The 22558-nt window shown below is 39.3% G+C and overlaps 1 protein-coding gene and 1 long non-coding RNA gene across 6 annotated transcripts in view; one reads left to right on the forward strand and one right to left on the reverse strand.

Moving 5' to 3' along the window:
- The window catches only part of SH3D19 (SH3 domain containing 19), a 209807-nt gene that overhangs the window by 123066 nt on the left and 64183 nt on the right, over nt 1–22558 (reverse strand). For 2 of the 5 annotated variants that reach the window (XM_069105507.1, XM_069105506.1), the window contains 2 exons: nt 10660–10699; nt 8748–8831 (listed from right to left, as the gene is read on the reverse strand). In XM_069105507.1, the coding sequence (XP_068961608.1) occupies nt 8748–8831; nt 10660–10699 (124 nt within the window). Of the gene's footprint in view, nt 1–8747; nt 8832–10659; nt 10700–15310; nt 15491–22558 lie in introns of those variants that run through there. The other 3 variants (XM_069105509.1, XM_069105511.1, XM_069105510.1) reach the window with 2 other exon arrangements.
- On the forward strand, nt 15447–16936 carry LOC138175150 (uncharacterized). The gene is made up of 2 exons (XR_011171902.1): nt 15447–15578; nt 16048–16936. It is a non-coding gene; the product is annotated as an uncharacterized lncRNA (long non-coding RNA).

Raw genomic sequence — 22558 nt, forward strand, 5'->3', positions numbered from 1 at the left:
ACACACACACACACACACACACACACACACACACACACACACACACATTATATAGACATATACAAACATTATATTATGCACATACACACATATTTATGTATAAGTAAACATATGCTAAACATATATACATATATATGAAGAATACAGAGAAGGCTCCACATATACCCAAATATTTATATCATCACTTTTCATGGTAGCAAAGAAGAGGAAACAAAGTAGATCTCCATTGACTGAATAATGGCCAAACCAACTGTGGTATACAAATGTAATAGAATATTACTGTGTTGTAAGAAATGAGGAATATGATGAATACAGAGAAGAAGAGAAAACATACATGAGCCTTCAACAGTGTAAATGTAAAGAACAAACATCACAATGAACACTGCAAAATTACAAAGAACAAGTTTAGTCCCAAAGGAGATATATGAAGAGATGCCCTTCCCACTCCTTTATAGAGGTAAAGGCAGAAGGGAAAGGGGTCCATGGGGTGTGGAACACAACATATCTGACCAGTTGGTTTTTAAAAAAAATATATTTACCAGTCTTATTGATTTTTATCTTTCTCCTTTTCTTTTTAAAAATAAATTCTTTATTATAGAGGATGACTCTGAGAAAGGCAAGAGAGAGACAAATGGGTAAATTTAGGCAAAGAAAAAACAAAAAATAGCAATTTTTAAAAGTATAGAGTAATTAAAGGGAATGACTGGGGAAAAAGCTATGATATTTTATATACCAAAATTTAGATGCAACTAAGCAAGTTTAGCTAGGTGTATTATTATTCCATGTCCCATGTTAAGTTTTTAATAAAACATTCATTTTTTTCAAAAGAAGAACAAATTAAGCCTTATAAAGTATAAGGGCTTAGAATGAACAAATGAATCAATGGAGGAAAACATGTCTTAAGGAAAGTCCTTGCCTTCAAGGAGTTTACATTCTAATGTAGATACACTATCACTGAATCAACAAACACATCTAAAAAATATTCTCGTCCCCATCTGTGGTTTAAAAGGATCTCAGGATGGTGCTTACCTAACAACCCTGGAGATATATACGTTAATAAATACAAAGATACATGTTATTCAAGTATCCATACTTGTTTGCTATCTTTCAAAAAATGTCTAAGGTACAGAGGCAGAAGAACAATTTCTATAAGAACAACAACATTATGAAGATAACCTTTGAAACACTTGAAAATTCTGATCAGTGCAAAGACCAACCACAAGTCCAGAGGACTGATGATGATGAATGCTGACTACTACTTGACACAGTGCAGATGGACTCAGGATGCAAAATGAGACACACGTTTTTGGATGTGGTCAACATGGGAATTTGTTTTGCTTGACTATGCCCACCTGTAACAAAGGATTTGTTTTTTAATTTTTTTTTCTTTTCTAGTGGAGGGGATGTAGGAAGGGAAAAAATGTTTAACTGAAAAGCAATTTGTAAAAGAAAAGTAGAAGTAGAAGGAATAAGCATTTATATAGTGCCTACTGTATGCTAGGCATTATGCTAAGTGCTTTTTAAAAATATTACTTCATTTGAAAATATTATAAGGTATTGTCTCTTTTGTGTATTTATTTGCCAAAAGGGCCAAAAAAGAAAAAAGACAAAAGGAAAATTTGTGTAAGGAAAACTGATAAAACCAACCTGTGAAGGAACAGTTTCTCAGATAAAATGTTGAAGAGATACAATGTCCTGGAGATCAGAGAGAAAACTGTCACTCAGATAAATTTTCTGAGAGAACCTATTTGTGGGCAGAACAATAAATGAGATAATGACTGGCTTCCACCATTGTAATCAATCATCTTATTTGCATGTGATTGTTTTTAGAATTCTGAAGCTTATAATTGCTAAATTTATAAATGAAACTATTTGAAACATGGGAAAATTATATAAGGACTGTTGAATTCCTAAGTGACAGAAAGATATCTTGAGTTTTGCCTCCTTCGTAAGAGAAAGAATGATGGTCACTGACCACTGGGGGAATATGATCTAAGCCATTAGAGGGACAAAGAAACCAGCAGGAGGAGAAGTTATAAGATGAGATAGCTGGAGAAGCAAGAGAATGAATTGAGCAAAGAAGGAGTCATAAGAAGCTGGGAAAAGTAGACAGGGAAGGCTTTGAACAAAGTCAACTGATTATTTAGTTGCTTGCGTATTTACTGCTCTGCTGGTTGACTGGGGAAAGACTGGAACACCTGCTGGAAGCTCACTGGCTTAAAGCTGAATCCTATTGGATGCATGCAAGTCTACTAGGGCTATTGCCCTTTAGTGCTTTTCACAGTTGAGATAAAGAAACCTCTCAGGGGTACCTGTGTTGCCCTCTACTGTCTTCAGTGGTTGGAGAAAGAGAAATAGGAAGGGCAGACAGGATTTGCCTCTATTTTACTATGTACTGAGCTTTTCTGTCAGGATAGGTTAGGAGCTAAGTGCACAAAGAATCCTTTGTGATTGATAAGAGGAGACTAGCAGTTCTTCAGCTTAAGGGAACCACTGGTTACAGAAAGGACATATTTTTTTATGCACCTTGTTAAGGGCTGGTTGTCAGTGAAAAGAGCTTGTGATTGCTTCATAGGCTTGAAAGCAAAAGAGGAATAGCCTTACCTAGCAGGAGCATGGTGAGGACCAGGAAAAGTACAGCTAGCAAAGAAATGGATACTTGAGGTGTAGACTGCTCCTAGCAGAGAACTAGGACATCAAGGTGTGCAGTCAAGAGTTATGAATTGCCCCAGGCATATGAATTTTCCCATTTATGTGCCTCTTTGCTAGGTTTCTGTTGACTACTCTCCCCCAAAGGTATTGAATGTATTGGTGTGACCTACATTTACGATTATTCCTGATCTGGTCTTCTATTGAATAAATGTTAGGATTATCCTTATTTTTTTTTTTGTCTTCAATTGAGTAAATGTTCTTGCATTTGCTTTATTTAATAAAAATTTTCTGTTTAGGAGCTGATGATGAAAAAAAGCATGGTCCTGTCATGATTTTGTGTAAATGGAAAACACACTGGTGGGGGCTCAGTAATTACAACAACAGCACACACCTCAAAATAGAGAAAGTGAGTTGTAGCAGCACAATTATGGCCTCTTTCTGAGATAGAATGCAGGTGGGGATGAGGAATGCCATGCCACACCAGGCTACAACAGCAACTATTAAGAGGAAGCCTTCTTTAATACAGGACTTTAGCCATCCTGTTTATTGAGATAGCTGTTAATCCAATCTAAGAATAATTTACTAAGTACCAATTAGTACAAGGTACCAGGCACAGATCTTTCCAGAAATGTTTTTTAATAGACTGGCTACCTTGCCTCAGAGTAAATCATAGCCAGAGAACTTTGGAGAAACTTATTATCTGACCCAACCAACAAAAAAAGAGCTCTCTTTGATCTCTTCTTGAATTACTCTTATCTTGTTCTTCACTTTCCTGTTTTCTCCTTTTTATTTTTCCCTTCTTCCTATTTTTAATATCCCTTGCTTTTCTACATTTTTATTTTTTTTCTCTCTGTTCTGTCTCTCCCTCCTATATTAGGAGCAATATCCTAACACCCCAATGCAGATGGGGATAGTTTTCCCTTACAAGGCATTGAAATTGTCCTTGAGATTGGATTAGCTCAGGGAACTAAAGGATCTATCTGTTGATATCACTACCTGGTTATATAAATTCAGAAGAATTTCTATCTGTACTCTGATTATTGACTGGTAGACTGTGATGCAATTCAAGAAACAGAAAAGGTTTGCTCAGCTGAATTAACTGGTGTTCTTGATGCTTATCCTCATAGAATATCCTTTCCCTCATATAGCTAAATAAATTGCCTTTTGTTAAGTATTGAAATATTTATGAGTTTCTTTTTTCATTCCAATATTGAACTGAAATACCAGGAAGCTGACTTGAGTTAGCCCCAGTAAAGAATAGCTCTCTTGTTCCTACCTACCTGCCCTCCTTATTCTCCTGCCACATTTTTTGTGGAAGATGCCACATTCAAACTTTTTTTAAAAATAAATTTATTTCTTTTTATTTATTTATTTTGCTTTTTTAGAGGGGGGGAAGGTAGGGCAGTTGGGGTTAAGTGATTTATCCAAGGTCAGGAGGCTAGTTTTGTGTTAAGTGTCTGAGGCTGGATTTGAACTCAGGTCCTTCTGACTCCAGGGCCAGTGCTCTATTCACTGAGCCACCTAGCTACGCCACATTCAAACTTTTTAAAGTATTCACATTAGTTAGCAATATCTTCTCTAGTCAGATATAAGAAGATCCTTTAAAGAAACAATGACAGTAACATAAAGCAAAAATAACAAAAAAAATCATCAATAAACTTCTAAAAAAAACAAAATCCAAAGAATGTTTTCTACTTTGGACCTCTGGAGTCACCCTGTATCTGACTAAACCTTTTCTGAAAAACTTAAATGAACTGATGCAAAGTGAAGCAAGCAGAGCCAAGTAAACAATGATTACAACAATGTAAATGGAAAGACCCACCATCACAAACAATGGAAAAAGAATGTTGCAAAGTTACAAAGAATAAGTTTGGCCCCAAGTGGGGAATAATGCAAATATCAATTTTTTTCAATGTATTGATCAATATTGCTAAATTTGTTTTCTTCCTCTTTTTTTCCTTAAAAAAAATCCATTGTTATGATAGCTTTCTGGGAAAGGGAAGGGAAGATAAGGGAGAAAACCAAGGCAAAAGATATTAATAAAAATCAGTTTAAAAAACTTTTCTGAAATTTGACCCAAACTGTGTTCTTTTGTGTTTGACCAGTCCTGAAAGGAAGGCAAAAAACAGTCTAGAGGTTAATATACTTCTCACCAAGAAAGCCTTAGCCTAAAACAAAAGCAATCTCTCCTGATCACTGACTCTACCCCTGCCCTAGGAAAAGAAACAAAATACAATTTAAATAAGTTTTCATTTATATTTTCTTCTTCCTCTATTGATTCAGCAGCAACAAGCTAGTCTGGGCCTGTCCCTGTGTACAGAGGCAAAAATCTGCCCAGCACTGCCCCATTATTCAATATGAGAGTGGCAGGGGAAAGATGAGGTGGAGGGTCACAGCCACCCTTGACCATATCCTGTCTCCCTCCCTCCTATCCCACCTCCCACTTGTTCTATTCTCTACTTTGATCCCATCCCTTTTCAAAAGTGGGTGCTTCCAACTTCCCTCCCCCCCCAGCTTGCCCTCCCTTCCATCATCCCCTTACCCCTATTCTCCTGTAGGGTGAGATACCCTATTTAGTGTGTATTTCATTCCCTCCCCAAGTCAAATTCAATGAGAATAAGGTTGACCTTTTGCCTTCCTATTCTTCCCCTCCATTGCAATCATTTTTCCTTGCCTCTTCTATGTGAGATAGTTTACCCCATTCTGTCTCTCCCTATTTCCTCTCACTAAATTCCTCTCACCTCTTAATTTCATCTTTTAAGTATCATCCCTAACTATTAAAGACCTTGTTCTTGCACTAGATATGTGTGCGTAGTGGGGCCTTTGGTCTTCCTCCATTTATATCATCAGTGTTGGGAATCTTGGTGTAGATTGTGTATGACAGAAGTGAAGTGATGAATGATGTCGTTATGATATGACCTAGAAGTGTCAATTTGAATTATACCACTTGACTTTACCCCTAGTAGCCCAGTGAGGAGATGCACAATGACAGGAAGGAAGATATAACACTCTGGCTTTTTGGACTTCCTGGGACCTTAAACCACTCAGCTCTGAATTCCCTACATTTCCTTTCCTTCTTACTCCCTTTTTCACCTTTTCCTATTGGAACTTTAATCAAATCGACATGACTTCTTCTTCTGTAAAGTTTTATATATGCTACTATTCCATTTTAAATTCCAGGGATTTCTCAGCCCAAAATATCCTAACCAGGCCCAATTCTCCAGCGTGTATTCTCCTCCATTAAAACATAAGCTCCCTGAGGGCAGAAAATGGGATAGCAAAGTACCAGACACAAAGCAAGCACTTAATGGATTCTCACAACTTGACCAATACTCTCCTAGTTCTCCCCTTCTAAGCACTCCTTTTCAATCTCCCTCATTGACTCTAGGTGACCCCTTAAAGTATATGTTTCTTAGACCCCTTCTCTTTGGTTCTCTGCATTCAGTCACTTGACAGTCTCATTCACTCTTAAACTAGCAACACTTATATCTGTTCAAATAACTCCTAAATTTGTGGATCAGACCCTGACAGATCCAAATGAACTTCATTTCTCTAGACCTGCATCTTAAATACATAATATTTATACATTTTTTTTCACATTTATATCCCTTTATTTATTTTTTTCATTTTTCAAATGCTTTATTAACTTCTGCTTTACATCATTCATTTCCACCAGATTGAGTTACAAATTTTCTCCCCATTTTTCCCCTACCCCAAATAGCAGTCCCACAGGACTCTCCTGCTCCAATCTGCTCTCTCCCATACCCCTTTTGACTTTTCCAGTAGGGCATGATGGATCTCTATGCCCTAGTGCTTGAATATCTTATTTCCCAATTACATGTAAAATAGTATTAATAATAGTATATTATATATATATATCATATATATATATATATGTTTAAATATATATACATTTAAACATTTTATTTTAAAACCTTGAATTCCGGATTTGTTCCCTTCCTCCCTTGTCACCCACCCTTACTGGGAAGATAAGCAGTTCAGTATAGGTTGTACATGTATAGCTAATGCCAAACATTAACATAGTAGATATATTGTAAAAGACTGACTATATTTCCCTCCCTCCTATCCCACCTCCCATTTGTTCTATTCTCTACTTTGATCCCATCCCTTTTCAAAAGTGGGTGCTTCCAACTTCCCTCCCCCCCAGCTTGCCCTCCCTTCCATCATCCCCTTACCCCTATTCTCCTGTAGGGTGAGATACCCTATTTAGTGTGTATTTCATTCCCTCCCCAAGTCAAATTCAATGAGAATAAGGTTGACCTTTTGCCTTCCTATTCTTCCCCTCCATTGCAATCATTTTTCCTTGCCTCTTCTATGTGAGATAGTTTACCCCATTCTGTCTCTCCCTATTTCCTCTCACTAAATTCCTCTCACCTCTTAATTTCATCTTTTAAGTATCATCCCTAACTATTAAATTGGTCCTGTGCCCTCTATCTATGTATACCTATAAACATATATACACACATTCACATGTATTCATATGCCCATATACCCTCATATATAGACATATACATATTTCTATTCCCTTCAACTATTTTCATACTGAGAAAAGTTTCATCAGTTATAATGATTGTTTTTCCATGTAGGAATGTTAATAGTTCAACTTTGATAAGTTCCTTATGATTTCTTTTCCCTGTTTACCTTCTCATGCTTCTTTTATCTAAATGTCAAATTTTCTATTCAACTCTGGTATTTTCATCAAGAATGCTTGAAAGTCCTCTATTCCACTGAATGACCATATTTTCCCCTGAAACATGATACTCAGTTTTGCTGGGTAGGTGATTCTTGGTTTTAATCCCAGCTCCTTTGACCTCTGGAATATCACATTCCAAGCCCTTCCATCCCTCGATGTAGAAGCTGTCAGATCCTGGGTTATCCTGACTGTGTTTCCACAATATTCAAATTGTTTCTTCCTGGCTGCTTGTAATATTCTCTCCCTAATCTGAGAATTCCAGAACCTGGCTATAATATTCCTAGGAATTTTCTTTTTGGGATCTTTTTCAGGAGGTGATTGGTAGATTCTTTCAACCTCTATTTTGCCCTCTGGTTCTAAAACATCAGGGCAGTTTTCCTTGAGAATTTCTTGGAGGATGATTTGTAGGTTCTTTTTTGATCATGGCTTTCAGGTAGTCCAATAATTTTTAAATTATCTCTCCTGGATCTATTTTCCAGGTCAGTGGTTTTTCCATGAGATATTTCACATTGCTTTCTATTCTCTCATTTGTTGGGATCTGTTTAACAGCATCTTGATTTCTCATAAAGTCATTAGCTTCCATTTGCTCCAATCTAATTCTGAAGGAATGATTCTCCTCAGTGAGCTTTTGAGATTCTTTTTCCATCTAGCAAATTTGACTTTTTAAGGCATTCTTCTCCTCATTGCCTTTTTGAGACTCTTTTGCCATTTGAGTTAGTCTATTTTTTAAGGTATAATTTTCCTCAGTCAGGCTGTTGACTCTAATTTCATAATTTTCTTGCATGGTTCTCATTTCTCTTCCCACCTATCAAAATATCAATACACCCTTGTACTGGCCTAGCCCACCATGGTCTGTAGCCTCCACCTACTTCCCACCCTTAATCACTCATTGACCTCATTAACGCTTCCTGAAGACCTCCCCAAACTGCTCCCCTAGACCATCCCTAGATTCCTCCCACAACCTTCTATATAAGAGCCCATCTCACACCATAGAACAGGAGAGCACTGTGAGAGTACCATAGAATTTTCTAGCATAGACTTACTCTGTGTCTAATGCAAGTGAACTTTTAATAAATTTTAATTTTCTTTGGCTGAGAAGACTTGAGTCAAATTCATTGGATAGGACCCGGCATGTTGGTATTTTGGGGTCTCCAGAACAACCCTAACCCTCTAAGTGGGTAACCTCTTCATACAGAGGCTTCGTAAAAGCATGCCCATTATGGCGAACTTTTAATAAACTTTGCTTTTCTTTGGCTGAGAGAAGACTTGAATTGAATTCATTCTGCAGGACCCAGCATGTTGGTGTTTTGAGGTCTCAAGGACCCCTAGGCTAAACCTCATCATTTTATGATGACCCTTTTCAATTGGACATCCAACTTACTAGTAAGTGTCTGAGGCTGGATTTGAACTCTTGAAGGTGAATCTTCCTGCTTCCAGGCCCAGTGTACTGCACCACCTGGTGGTCCTGGCATAGAGTAGACACTTAATAAATGTTAGTGTAGAGTAGATCTATCACCTCCTTAGTTCTGAACATTCTAGAACAGGATCATGGTGCCATAGTAAACCAGATTAATGTATATACTGAAAGGTTACGATTCTAATTATATGAGTTCTTAATGCATTCACTAAGAGTGACCCAGGGATGGGCACAATTTATCAGCATTCATGGTCAGCACTTCTTAAACTGTGGGTTGCCAGCCCTGTATGGTGTTACAAAAAATTTGGCAGCAGTTAAAGGCTTCTGAATGTGCAATGACTAAAAATTAATTAAAGATCAAATGCTTAATCAATCTAAGGTTTCTCTGGCAGTGCCTGCCCATGTTGCATGGAGCAACTTCTGCTGAAGCCTTGGTTCTAAAACAAAATATGAGCACTCTGCACAGTGCATGTCTTCAGGCAACAAAGCCAACAAGTGCCAGCAGAAAAAGTTTCAGAAGCCCTGGGTAGCTTACTAGGTCAGTCAACCCATAAGAAATATAAGGAGCATGAAATCAAACATTCAGTTCAATTCAACCAGCATTTCTGGTTTACTATGTGCCAAGTAAGAGGAAATAGTGTATGATAAACAGAGAGACTGCCTTGACAATAAGGAAAACATGGGTTCCAGTCCCGAATCTCATATACACTAGCTGGGTTATCCTGACCACATTATTTTACCTCCTTAACACTGCCCTAGTAAATTTAGTCTTTAATCTAGCAAACAGCTATAATTCATCCCTATACTGATGAAATCACAAGTCTGGAGAAAAGAAAAATATGCAAGGAATTCTCTTTAAAAGTAAGTCCCTGCCCTCAAAAAAGGTAATTCTACCAGCTTTAACCTACAAGTGGCAGCTAGGTGGCGCAGTGGATAGAGTGCCATTCCTGGAGTCAGGAAGACTCATCTTCAGGAGTTCAAATCCTGCCTCAGACACTTACTACCTGGATGACCCTGGGTAGGTCACTTAACCTTACTGTTTGCCTGCTTCTTGAACTATAAAATGAGCAGAAGTAAATGGCAAGCCATTCCAGTATCTTTGCCAAGAAAACCCCTCACAAAGAGTTGGGCATGACAAAAAAAAAAAAAAAGACTTCTAAAATAAAGATGCCCAGGACGCAGTGATGATGTATGAAGAAAAGATAGTAAAAGCAGCATAAACCCTCAAAACATTTGGCTAAAAGCAATTAACCTGGCCTAAGAGATCAGAAGAGTCTATGTGGAAATGAGATTCTGAGTGAAATGAGGGAAGAAATATGCTACAGAAGAGACAATGAAAAGGAGAGAGTTTGAAAACAAATTTTCCAAATTTCAGTATAGTACCCTGACTCTCTTTGGAGATTTAAATACCATTAAATGGAATCCTGACACGAAAATAATAATAACTACCATTTATGTAGCACCTTAAAGTTTGCAAAGCACTTTACACTCACTTTATCATACACTCACAACGACCATGGGAATTTATTATCATCTCCTTTTTACAGATAAGGAAACTGACACTGAGAGAAGTTAAGTGAGTTGCCCAAGGTCACACAGAGCAGGTTAGTCTGAGACAGGATTTGAACTCAGTTCTTCCTGCTTCAAGTCCAATGCTCTAGTCACAGTGTCCCTGGGGCTGCCTATTTTATCAATATCTATCCATATCCCCCTCTCTTATCTCTGAAGTCAAGTAATGACCAAGACTACCTCTGTCCATTACTTCAGACACAATGAAAACAACTGGAGTACAACTCATTTCAGAATAATTTTTAAAAGATGAAGAAAACCCTAAGTTTTGACATAGCTGTAGACAGATTTTTTTAAAATTACATACCTTGATGAACGGTGTTCTGGTTTATTTCTTTCACTGCGATCTGTAAAGAAAGAAGACATTTATATGTTAAAATTCTCCTTAGCAGTAAAGGAAAACTTGAATTTCTCAAATACTGTCCCTCTATTCAATTCAATTCATACTTTTTAAGTGCTTACTATGTGCAAGACATGTTAAGGTTACTGGAGATAGAAAAACAAAATTGTAGAAGGTTGAGGTGAGGTACAGGCTCTGGAATCCCCTGGAACTCTGATTGAATCTTCCTATTTAATGAGGCATTTGCCCGAGGCCATAAGCCTTTTGATGTGGCCGGCCCAAATCTTTGTGACTAGCTTAGCCCACCTTCAACTTATCTACTTCCCATTCTAGAGCCTATCAAAATATCTATGCCCAAATCAACTGTTACACCCTAGACCGGGCCTAGCCTACCTTAGCCTCCAGCAACCATCAGGAATTTACAAGAGTCTGACCTCATTAACTACCCTCCCTAAACTCATTACTGGAGTCTGACTTCTCCAGAAGACCTTCCCCAAACTCCTCCTCTAGACCACCCCTAGAGTCCCCCCACAACCTTTTCCGTATATCAAGAGCACCATAGAATTTAATAGCACAGACTTGCTCTGTATCCAATACAAGCCCACTTGTCCAATACAAGCCTTACAGATACTTGATGAGGTATAGGCTCTAAGGAGCCCCCGAGAACTCTCCTTGAGTTCTTGAGGTACAGGCTCTGGGAACCTCCCCTGGACTCTTGATTAAATCACCCCATTTGAAGAGGCAGGTCTGTTACTAGACTTCTCACCCATCAAAATATCAATATACCCTTGAACTAGCCTAGCCCACCATGGTCTGCAGCCTCCACCTACTTCCCACACTCTTTGACCTCATTAACTCCTCCTGAAGACCCTCCCCAAACTGCTCCCCTAGACCATCCTTAGATTCCTGCCACAACCTTCTATATATAAGAGCCCATCTCACACCATATAACAGTGAGAGCACTGTGAGAGTGCCATACTGTGTCTAATGCAAGTGAACTTTTAATAAATTTTACTTTTCTTTGGCTGAGAAGACTCGAGTCAAATTCATTGGGCAGGACCCGGCATGTTGGTATTTTGGGGTCTCCAGAGCAACCCTAACCCTCTTAGTGGATAACCTCTTCATATTGAGGTTTCGTAAAAGCATACCCATTATGGAGAACTTTTAATACACTTTGCTTTTCTTTGGCTGAAAGAAGACTTGAATTGAATTGATTCTGCAGGACCCAGCATGTTAGTATTTTGAGGTCTCAAGGACCCCTAGGCTAAACCTCATCATTTTATGATGACCCTTTTCAGTTGGACTTCACCAGGAGAATAAAAACATGCACACAGTTAAGTAAATACAAAGTAATTGGGGGGGGGAGGGAGAAATCACTAACAATTGGGGTGATTATGGGAGGTATCTTGAAGTAGATGGCACCATCAAAATTAAACCTTGATAGAAAGTAAGGATTCTGAGAAATAGGGTTGAAAAAGGAGAAAACTGTTATAGACAGGTAAAGGATAGCTTAGATCTGAAGAGGTTACCCATAAAGAAGGTTAGGGTTGCTCTGGAGACCCCAAAGTACCAACATGTTAGGGTCCTGCCCAATGAATTCAACTCAAGCTTTTTCAACTAAAGAAAAGTAAAGTTTATTAAAAGTTCGCTTGTATTAGACACAGAGTCTAGTGCTAAGTTATTCTATGGTGCTCTCATACCACATGGAAGAAAGATGGGATCTTATATCTGAAGTTATATCTGAAGTTGTGGGGGGAATCTAGGGGTGGTCTAGAGGAAGAGTTTGGGGAGGGTCTTCAGGAGAAGTCAGATGAAGTCAATGAGTGATTAAGGGTGGGAAGTTGCTGGAGGCTACCTGGAGAAGACAGACAATGGTGGGCTAGGCCAGTTCAAGGGTGGGTTGATATTTTGATAGGCTCTAGGGTGGGAAGTAGTTGGAAAATGGAGGGCTGGCTAGTAAGAGGTCTGGGCCCAGCCACAATGTAAGGCTTATGGCCCCATGCAAATGTCTCATAAAATGTGATGATTCAATCAGAGTTCAAGGGGTGTTCCCAGAGCCTGTACCTCAAAGATTCAAGGAGATTCAAGGAGAGCTCAAGGGGCTTTCCGGAGCCTGCACCTCATCAGATCAATCAATCAACAAGCACTCATTAAGCTCCTACTATATGCCAGGCACTATGCTGGGCATTGTGGATATAAATACAAAGAATGGAACAATCTCTACTCTCAAGGAACTGACATTCTATCAATGCACAGAAATTGAAGATGGGATGCTGAGTTCGGGGAATGCTAGTTAAGTAATCCAGTATGACTGAAATGCAGACTTCATAGAGGTTAACAATAAGAACAAAAAGGTAGGTCAGGACTAGACTTTGGAAGATCTTAAATGACAGACCAAATCTCCTTTTCCATGGCAAGGTGGGGAACTATGTGTGCAGAATGTTGCATAAACTTTCAGCTGAGGTTGCTGCATGACTGGTTTTATTTATCTATTTTTCTTTTAAACTAGGTCAGGCTCAATTGACGGGGTACAGGCCCAAGCCTAGACCTTTTCCCTTTACCCCAAAAGAATCGGAGTCCCATTTGTCCATAGGCCCAGAGAAACGCCCACCTTGAATTCTCAGCAATTGTCCCACTTTTTCCTACCCAGAATCTGTTACCCTTAACCTAGCCTATCTCTCCATTGTGTTACCTTTGGATGGCCTCCAGCTGTTTCCCACCCTTGATCCCATCAAAATCCCATTCTCTTGGTTCTGGGAATCTGACCTCTAGTCACCCCAGTCTCCTCAACAGCCTCCCTGGATCCCTCCTCCCATCACCCCAGACAATTAGACCACCCCTAGACCCCTCCCACAGTCTTTCTAGACATAAGAGCCACCTTGCCTCCAAGAAAGTGCTCAGATTCAATCTACCTGAGATTAAAAAGTCAGGCTAAACTTTGTAATTTTACCCTAGAGGAAGTAGGGACCTGCTGAAAATTTTTGAGCAGAGAAGTGGTATGGTCACTCCTGTGCCTTAGGAAGATTTTTTTTTTTTAGTACCTATGATTCTACATAGCTTAAGTTTCTAAAATTAAAAAAAAAAAAAGGCAATTCAAAACAAATTCTGTGTCTTGCCCTTTATAGGAATGATTATCTGAACTGAGAGGGTTTTTCTAGCTGAAGAGATGCTGGTATGATGAAGTAGCTCATAAAGTTTATTACTTATTAAAAATCATCTGCTCAGAAAAAAAAAAACAGCATTCTGGATTTATTTATTTACAGCTTTAGCTGTTTTAACTCTCTTGCCAAACCACAAAAGATTTTAGCTAAGGGGGGGGGGGGGGGCGAGGAAACCAGAAAACCACAGATTACTCAGTCCAAAAAAATCATTCCATGAATCATGGCTGGCAGAAGTCCCCAAAAGGGTAGGGAGGGGAAAATGTAGCAGTCTGCTAAATTAACATCTGCAAATGCAGAGAGGCAGGCTAAAAACTCCATTAACTCCCCAGCACCCAGAAAGTTTTGACCTTAAATTTGAATGCTAACTCCAGAGAAATGTTTTACAAAGAAGACAGAGTGCCTGCTTAACATTTCTGAAGCTAAAAACAGCTGGATTTGGAATCAAAAGCTCAGGGCTCCAATCCTTGAGGCTCCTGCCTACACACTTAAGTGAGGAGTCACTTAACTTCCAGGATCCTCAGTTTTCTCCCATTTAAAACAAAAAAGTTAAGACTAAATGGATTTTAAAATTCTTTCCGCCTCTAAATCCAATAAACCTAAGCAATCAAGAAAAAGAATTAAGTAAAATATCCTAGTACATGCAAGTAAGTTGCTCAATGAAACTTTACAGAAAACCCACAAGTTATCCTTTTCGGTTCCCTCTAAAAGTTAGCCCACCATGACAAATAACTGGAAAAGTTTAAAAAAAAAAATAAAGTTAAAAAACAAGGACCTTCCCCATCGCCCACCCGCCTTAGAAAGTAACAGCTCCAGAAAACCATTATATGCAACAGTGTTCCTATATTACAGCCTGAAATTTTCGGCAATAAAACAGCTGTGCCCGCAGGCTTTCCTCTCCTTTTTATCATTAGGAGACAAGGTAGGGGTAAGGCTGGAAGTATGCAAATGAGAGAAAGGAGTAGAGTTTCTTGAGTTCAGGGTAGTGTGATACCAATCCTCAAACCTGATGATCGAACTCTTAAGTAAACATCTTTTTCTTAGGCAAGGATTTGGCATGCTTGTGATTAGGAATTAGTTAATCTTCATGAAAAAGCTAAGGACTACTTGGTTCAGTCAGTGTATTTCTGTACCTAATACACGACGGAAATATGTTGCTGGTTCTAATTTGCTTCCTATTTGCATTTAATCTGATATTCCGGCAGTTGCTTGAAATGAGTAGTCAGGCTTTACCCATCCCTTCAAGAAAACAGAACCTGCATTTTTTTTTACCTATCAGTAGCTACTAACATATCTTTCCAGCCCACACCTCAGCCAAACTCCCCAAACAATACGTTCCTCACCAACTTTTCCCCTCATCTTACTTACAGGGTCTCACAGGGCCACCTAATGCTTCTATTTATTCTCAGAGACAACCCTTCTCACCCACCCTTTGCATTTACCCAGGCAACCGCTCTTACCCGTGGCTAACCATGACCTGAGTGAAGTTTCTACTCAGCCCGGAGGGATGCAGCTGGCTGCTGGGGTCCTAGCTTCCTGCCGTGACAGGATCTTCTTTGTGGTACACGGAGAACAAGAAGAGGCACCAGTGAGAGGGGGAGAAACAGAGTCACAGTCCATGTAAACAACAGACAGCATCAGAGAGCTTGCCTGCAGGGCTCACTTCTGATTGGCAGATGGGCTATGACCAGGCTGAACAACTAGAATGCTGTCATTCGGGAAGTTAATGTAATGGAGTTCACTTTTCCTTTTCCTTTTCTCTGGCAAACCCTGATCTCTGGACTTTCTGTATTTGTCAACTCAAAACATATGGAGACTTTTCTCTTGTGTGGAGCTAGTGGTTGTTGTTTTTAAAACGAGAAGGTTGATTTTGTAACCTATAAGTGTCATTTTCTCTAAAGTCCATTCATATGTACTCACATTTACATTTACACACACATGCACAAACTCTGTACATATAACACTTATGTAACACCATGTAAGTTTTAACAATTTGGGTTTAAGGGCTCACTAATTAGATATACTATACCACAGAATACACCCCAGCCCTGACCACTGAAAACAAAACCAAAATGCATGTTTTGGCTTCATCTTGTTGAATGTTCACAGACCTCTCCCTTATACTAAGTGATTATGGAAAGCCCTGTTTGGGAACATTATCTTTTTATTTTTTCTTTCCTTTTTCCCACTGCAAAAGGCAAAGATGGACCTGAGTGCCAAGAAGTGCCGGGTGCTATGTGAAGACTGATAAAACATGGAGTCGCCATGATTAATTCCAGAAGCCGAAGAGGAACAAAACCAAGCTTGGAAGGCAGATTTTAGGTACTTATTTCTTGCCAACAAAGACAGAAAAAAAAATCTGGACATAAACACCCAAAAGCAGCATAACAAATGAATGTGAGAAAATAATGATTTCATTTTGGCTCTAGTATTTTTTTTTTACAGGTCCACTTTGTTTAATGTTGTACAAAAAGTATGGGTAGAACCAAAAATGAAATATACATTATCACATCTGTTTACACCACTATCTAGGACAGGTCTTCAGATTCACCTTACTATGCAAACAATATAAAGTATGAGGCAATTTGGGGAAAAATAAGGTAGGGGGAAGGGGGAACAAAAAGAAACTTCCTATTCTCTTTATTCTTCTACATTGCATAGCTGTGCTCACAGAGACAGCTTCTTTTACTCTTCCCCGGCTCAGGAATTCAGTTGTAAATAAATTTGAACCTGCTTAAAAGCTGAGGAAGGCTGGAAATGATAGGTCCATATCCTAGTGCATTGTCATATAATTGAAGCAACGGTGCAGCTACCACCAGTTTGCAATTTTTTGGGACGGCAAACAAGGCTTTTTCTTGAAGCTGAACCAAAAAGAGTTTTTTGTGCTCTTTAGGCTTTGTAATATGTGCTGGAATATATAGGTACTGTAGGGGGTTCAAAATTTCGTTTCCATCAGTTACCAAAGCAGTCATCAATGACCCAATCTTGCAGAATGCCATCTTGACGTCCCAGTATCTCTGTCATTAAACGTTTGAGTCCTTCTACTTCATCTTCTCCTGGATTAAGTTCACCACCAGGTAGGTTGATGGTGCGCTCCAGGGTGAGAAGCTTGGTCTGCTGGATGAATTTGTTCCCGAACTGGTTCACACCCCAGGGCCAGCCTGTCTGAGGACAGTTGGGTGGCACAACAGACATGCTGGCCAGCAAGGGCATGGGCGCGAGTGCTGGCAGGGGCAGACAGAAGCCGAAAGAAAATGCTGCTCCCCTTTGAGGCCAGATTAGAGTCCCACTTAGGCAACTGCTACCGTCATTAACATGAAGGCGCAAGAAAAGGAGATTGGCTCTAGTATTTTAATCCTACAGAGAAATGTACGTGGTATAGTGTATAGAGTCCAAAAGACCTGAGTTCAAACCCTGTGCCTGACATTTCAGAGCTGTGTGACCTATGTATAGGCCACTTAATCTCTCTAAACCTCAGGTGCCTCTTCTGTAAATAGGAATAATAATATCTGTGGTAGCTATCACTTAGGGTTGTTGTGACGCTCAAATGACATAATGAAAAGCACTTTGCAAATTTTAAGCTTCTCCCCACTTCGGTCCATCATCCACTCAGCTTTCAGACTGATCTTAAAACACAGGTCTGATCATGTCTCCCCACTGTTCAATAAACTCCAATGACTAATTCCCTATAATCTCCAGGATCACAGATACAGTCCTCTGGCACTGGAATCTGTTCTCTCCAAGTAGAGGGTGATCCAGGGCCACTGGCCTCCCTGGCACAAGACATTTCATCTGCATTTTCACTGGCTGCCCCTTACCTGAAAGTCTCTGCCACTTCATCTTTCACTTGGCTTCCTTGAAGTATCAGCTAAAATCCAACCTTTTGTAGGCTTTTCCTGACATCCCCTACCGCTAGTTCCTTCTCTCTGTTGATTATTCCCATTGTTATACATATAGATATACACACACTACTTGTATACAGTTGTTTGCATGTTGTCTCTTATTGGACTATAAGCTTCTTAACGGCAAGGACTGTTTTTTGCATTTCTTTATGTCCCCAACACTAAACACAAGGCCTGACACATAACAGGTGCTTAATAAATGCTTGTTGTTTTTAGATAAATTTCATTTATTATTACTGATTTTTGCCACCAGCCTCTTCCTTTTATTGATTCCTTCCCCTTAGTTTCTTACCATGCTCAAGTCTTCTGTATTCTAAAAAACAAAAACAAGCCCTTTCCCTTGGCCTCAAGATACCTTTGTTTCTTTTCCCCTTTACTACCAAATTCCTGGAAAGCATAAATAACATAGATCATTTCAGCTTCCTCACAACTTACTTCCCCAATGGCAAATCCTTCATCAACTGCTTTACATAGCCATCGTTCCTGAAATTACTGTCTTAAAGGACAGTAATAACTTGGCAATTCCAGTGGTCATCTCTCTCAGTCCTCAGCCTTATTCATATTTTAAAGCCCTTGACTCCTGGACCACTCTTTTTCTTCTGAATACAATCCCTGTTCTTGGCTTTGAAATTGTTCTGTCTTGGCTGCTCTCTGATGTTTCTAATTGCTATTTGGGGTCTCCTCCCCTGATGTCTCATTCTCCTTCCATACCCTAATCGGAGGTGTGCTGTGGAATTATGCTTTTGGCCTTCCTCTCCACCTTGGTAATCTCTTAGACTCCCATAGATTCAATGACAATAAAAGTCTCTATGAAGATGGCTCCCCAATCCCAATCTCTCCCTAGAGAACTAGTCTAGAACTTCTAACTCTCTACTGGATGACTCCACCTTGATGTACTACCAGTCTCAAACTCAACATAGGTTCTTTAATTGTTGGACAAAGCATGGTGCTAGAAATGGAAAGGGCGCTAGACTTGGAATCACTAGTCTTCTCCATCATGCTGCAGGCTTGGGTACCTTCACCTCCCTATCTTTTTCAGTTTTCTTTTGTGTGTTGACTTCTCTCATTAAATTGTAAGCTCCTTGAGGGCAGGGACTTTCCTTTTCCTATTTATATCACTAGTACTTAGCCCAGTTCCTGGAACATGGCAGATTCTTAATAAAAGTTTAGCCAACTACTTAGTACAGTGGATAGAGCACAGGGCTTGGAGTCAGGAAGACCTGAGTTCAAATGTGCTCAGATACTTACCAGCTCAGATACTTTCTCATCTGTAAAATGTGCTATAGAAAGAAATGGCAAACCACTCCTGTTGTCAAGAAAACCCCAAAGGGGGTTACAAAGAGTTAGAAATTACTGAAATGACTGAACAACAACCACAAAAAACAAGAAGAGAGAAAATCTTTCTCCTTGTAACTTCTGCCCATTTGCTCTAATTCTTCTCTCCAGAGTCAAGCATAAGTTTAATACAGCTTTTATGTGATACTTTGCAGTCCTATTCATAGCACATAAATGATATACAATGGGATCTTGACTATAAGTTTCTGTGGTCACTTAAATTGAAAGGATGTCTCTGGAAAGTTACCTGCATCTGTGTCAGAAAGTAAACTACAGTATCTAAAGGAAATGGGAAACCTCACTAGAGTTCTCTACACCAAGGCTGAATGACTATTGGTTGGCAGTCCATATTCCTGAGGAGGTGTGGGTTGGATGAAATGACTTTTAAGGTCCCTCTAAGATTCTGTGATTTGTATGGATGGTAAGGGGACTGAATATCAGGCCTTACAAGACTCATCAACTGAAGGAAGTGGGATGTATGTTGAACTAAAGACTAGAGAGGACATTATAATGATCTTTAAGTATCTGAAGAATAAGACCAGTTCTGCTTTGCCCCAGAGGATAGAACCAGAAACAAGAGAAAAATTGCAGAGGCTGGCTTCAAACTGAATATAAGGGGAAAATTCTTAACTGAGCTATCTGAAAATAAAATGAGTTGAACAGGAAGATGGTAGATTCTCTTTCACTGGAGTCAGGGTGAGCACTTAAGGAAATATTGTAGAGGGAATTCCCATTCAGATACAGTTTGGACTATGTGACCTCTGAAGTCCCTTCCAATTCTAGGATTCTGTGAATCATTAATTATTTATGATTGCTATCTTGCCTTATGTCCATACCACCCCACCCCTTGGAGTTCAACTCCTTTATTATACATTTAAGGAAACAGGTTCAGGGAGCTTAACTCCTTCATAGTCATGCAAGTAATAAGTATTCAAACTCTGGTCTTCTGACTACCTCCAATGCTCTTTCTACCAGCTCACATCATCCTATGGCTCTCCTCCAATTTTTCAATAACCATATGTGTAGAGAGAGGCACTGTGGGACTGGTCTTACAGTGAGGAAGCCATGGGGTCATATTCAGATTCTGGGCAAGGCTTAATCTCTCAGTGCCCAAGGCAGTTTTCTAAGACTATAATTGCAGAGTAGTTGCCCATCTCCACTGGTAAAGAGAGTTCTTTATGAAGAACTTCCACTCCAATGAAATCTCAACAACAACAAAATAAGATAACAGTTATAGTAATATTATAGTATTGTTGTATTATGTATGTTGTTGTATTGTGTTTTATTATATATATAGTTGTATTATGTATGAAATATCAGTGACATTAATATATATTAATAGCACATTGGTTATCTTTAAAAATTAATTTTTATTGATATCTTGGGATTTAAACAATGTTATTATTCATATACATTATTATTATAACATTATAAATATAAACTTGGTTTATCTTTTTTAGCTGCCACTCTTTACATCGTTGATTTGTGCTTTAGGTCCTTTTCATATGTACAATTTTCTAGCTTCATTTTCCTCATTTCATACTTTCACAGCTAATTTTTAAAAAATCTAAATGTAGGAATTTATGCTTACCCCAGGTCATAATTCCAGGCTACCAAGTATCAGTTTCCACATCAAAATGTTGTAGGGCAAGGGGCGGCCAGGTGGTGGGCGCAGTCAGTAAGAGCCAGCCCCAGCGTCGAGAGACCTGGGATTGGTTCTGGCCTCAGATACTCGGCACCCACACAAAAATGGTCGTGTAACCTTGAGCAAGTTACTTAACCCCGATTGCTTAAAAAAAAAATGTTGTAGGGCAAAGAGCAGTCCAGGGTATGAAGTCCTGGGACCATATATCAGTACTGAAGGGGTGGGTATCCAATTACCAGTGAAAGGGTGAAGGTTCCAGAAGCCAGATTGCAACAGACAGTCATTTTTGCCAACACTACTTATAGCTTCCATCCTGATACCCAATAGATATCTCTGGCTGGAAATCAGTGCTCTGGCCCCCCAGCTTCCATCTCAGGCCCCTTGAATCTTGGCCATTCCTCAATTCTGGGCTCTTACCCAGCCCAGCCTTCTGGTTTACACTCTCATTTGGATCCTGATTTGGAAACAATCAGTCTTTTCCCAGGTTGGAAGATTTCCCCAAGGCCTAATAATTCCACAAAGAATTTTCTGGATCTTCATTTTATCATACAACATTAAATTATCAACAAATTTGATAAGCAAGCCAACTAATACCTCTATCCAAATCACTGATAAAAATGTCCGCACTGAACAGGGCTCTCCATCAGAGTATGTAGGCATAGCACTAGAGAACTCTTTCCAGGGTGATAGTGATCAATGCCCTTTGGGTCCAGTGATTGATAACTTGATCTGTTCTAAATTTACCTAACTGTCCCTATATCAATGTCCATCTTCTCGATGAATATATGGTAAGAGATTTTATGAAATGTTTTGCTAAAATCCAGGCATATTAAAGCTAGAGATGCTATGTGGAAAAGCTGTGGACCAGAATGGAGTTGACATGTTCTAGGTTTGAATCCTGTTTCAGACACATTAATCAGGAATATATACATAAGTTGTTTAACCTCCCTGAGTCTCAGTTTCTTTATCTGTGAAATGGGGATAATAATAGCACCTACCTCACATATGAGAATCCAGTGAGATCTGTTGTATTTAAGGTGCTTCAAAATCCTTGAAGTGCTATATAAACATGAACTATCATTGTTGTTATTATTATTATTACAGGGTAACTGTCAAAAGAGGAGGTGAGATTAGTCTGGCATTCCTAATGAACCCATGCTGGCTAACAGTCATTACCTCTGCCCTCTCTGTGTCCACAAGCTTCTTGTTTAATACCTGTTCTAGAATTTCCCCAGAATCATAGGCAACCTCCCCAACCTACAGTTTGCTCAATAATATGTTTTGTTTTGTTTTTCAGTCCTTTGGAATCTAATTTATCTGAACTAGAATTGTTTCATGGCATGGACTCCGAGCCTTACATATAAGTTCAATGCCCATGTCTGGATCATATAACAGAAAACTGGCTCAGTTCCTGGCTTGACAAATCAGGCTGTGGAAACAAATACAAGAGATTTTCTTGTATAAACACTGTCCATCTGGCTCGCCGTTAAGGGCTGGACAAATTGGTTTTAACATCTTTTGAAGAGGCCCACTGGGTCTGATGTGGTGGCTCAAGTCTCTAATCCTGGCTACTAAAGGATGCCAAGGCTGCTAACTCGTTGGGTTCAGAAGTTTAGAGCTCCAGTGGGATTAACTTGGATCAGATACCTACACCGAGGTCAGCAGCAACATGGTGAACACCATGCTCAGAGCCACCAGGCTGCCAAGAGAGATGAGAATCCTCTCTGGTTGGAAAAATGGAGCAAGTTAAAGCTTCTGAGTCAATCAGGATTGGACAAGCTTGTCCACTTGGACACTGCTTGTCCAGCCAGGGAGAATTAAGAAAT

Source organism: Petaurus breviceps, unplaced genomic scaffold (assembly GCF_028583685.1).
Source record: "Petaurus breviceps papuanus isolate PSGF00001 unplaced genomic scaffold, PetGlider_PUasm1.0 76, whole genome shotgun sequence".
Taxonomy (NCBI): domain Eukaryota; kingdom Metazoa; phylum Chordata; class Mammalia; order Diprotodontia; family Petauridae; genus Petaurus; species Petaurus breviceps.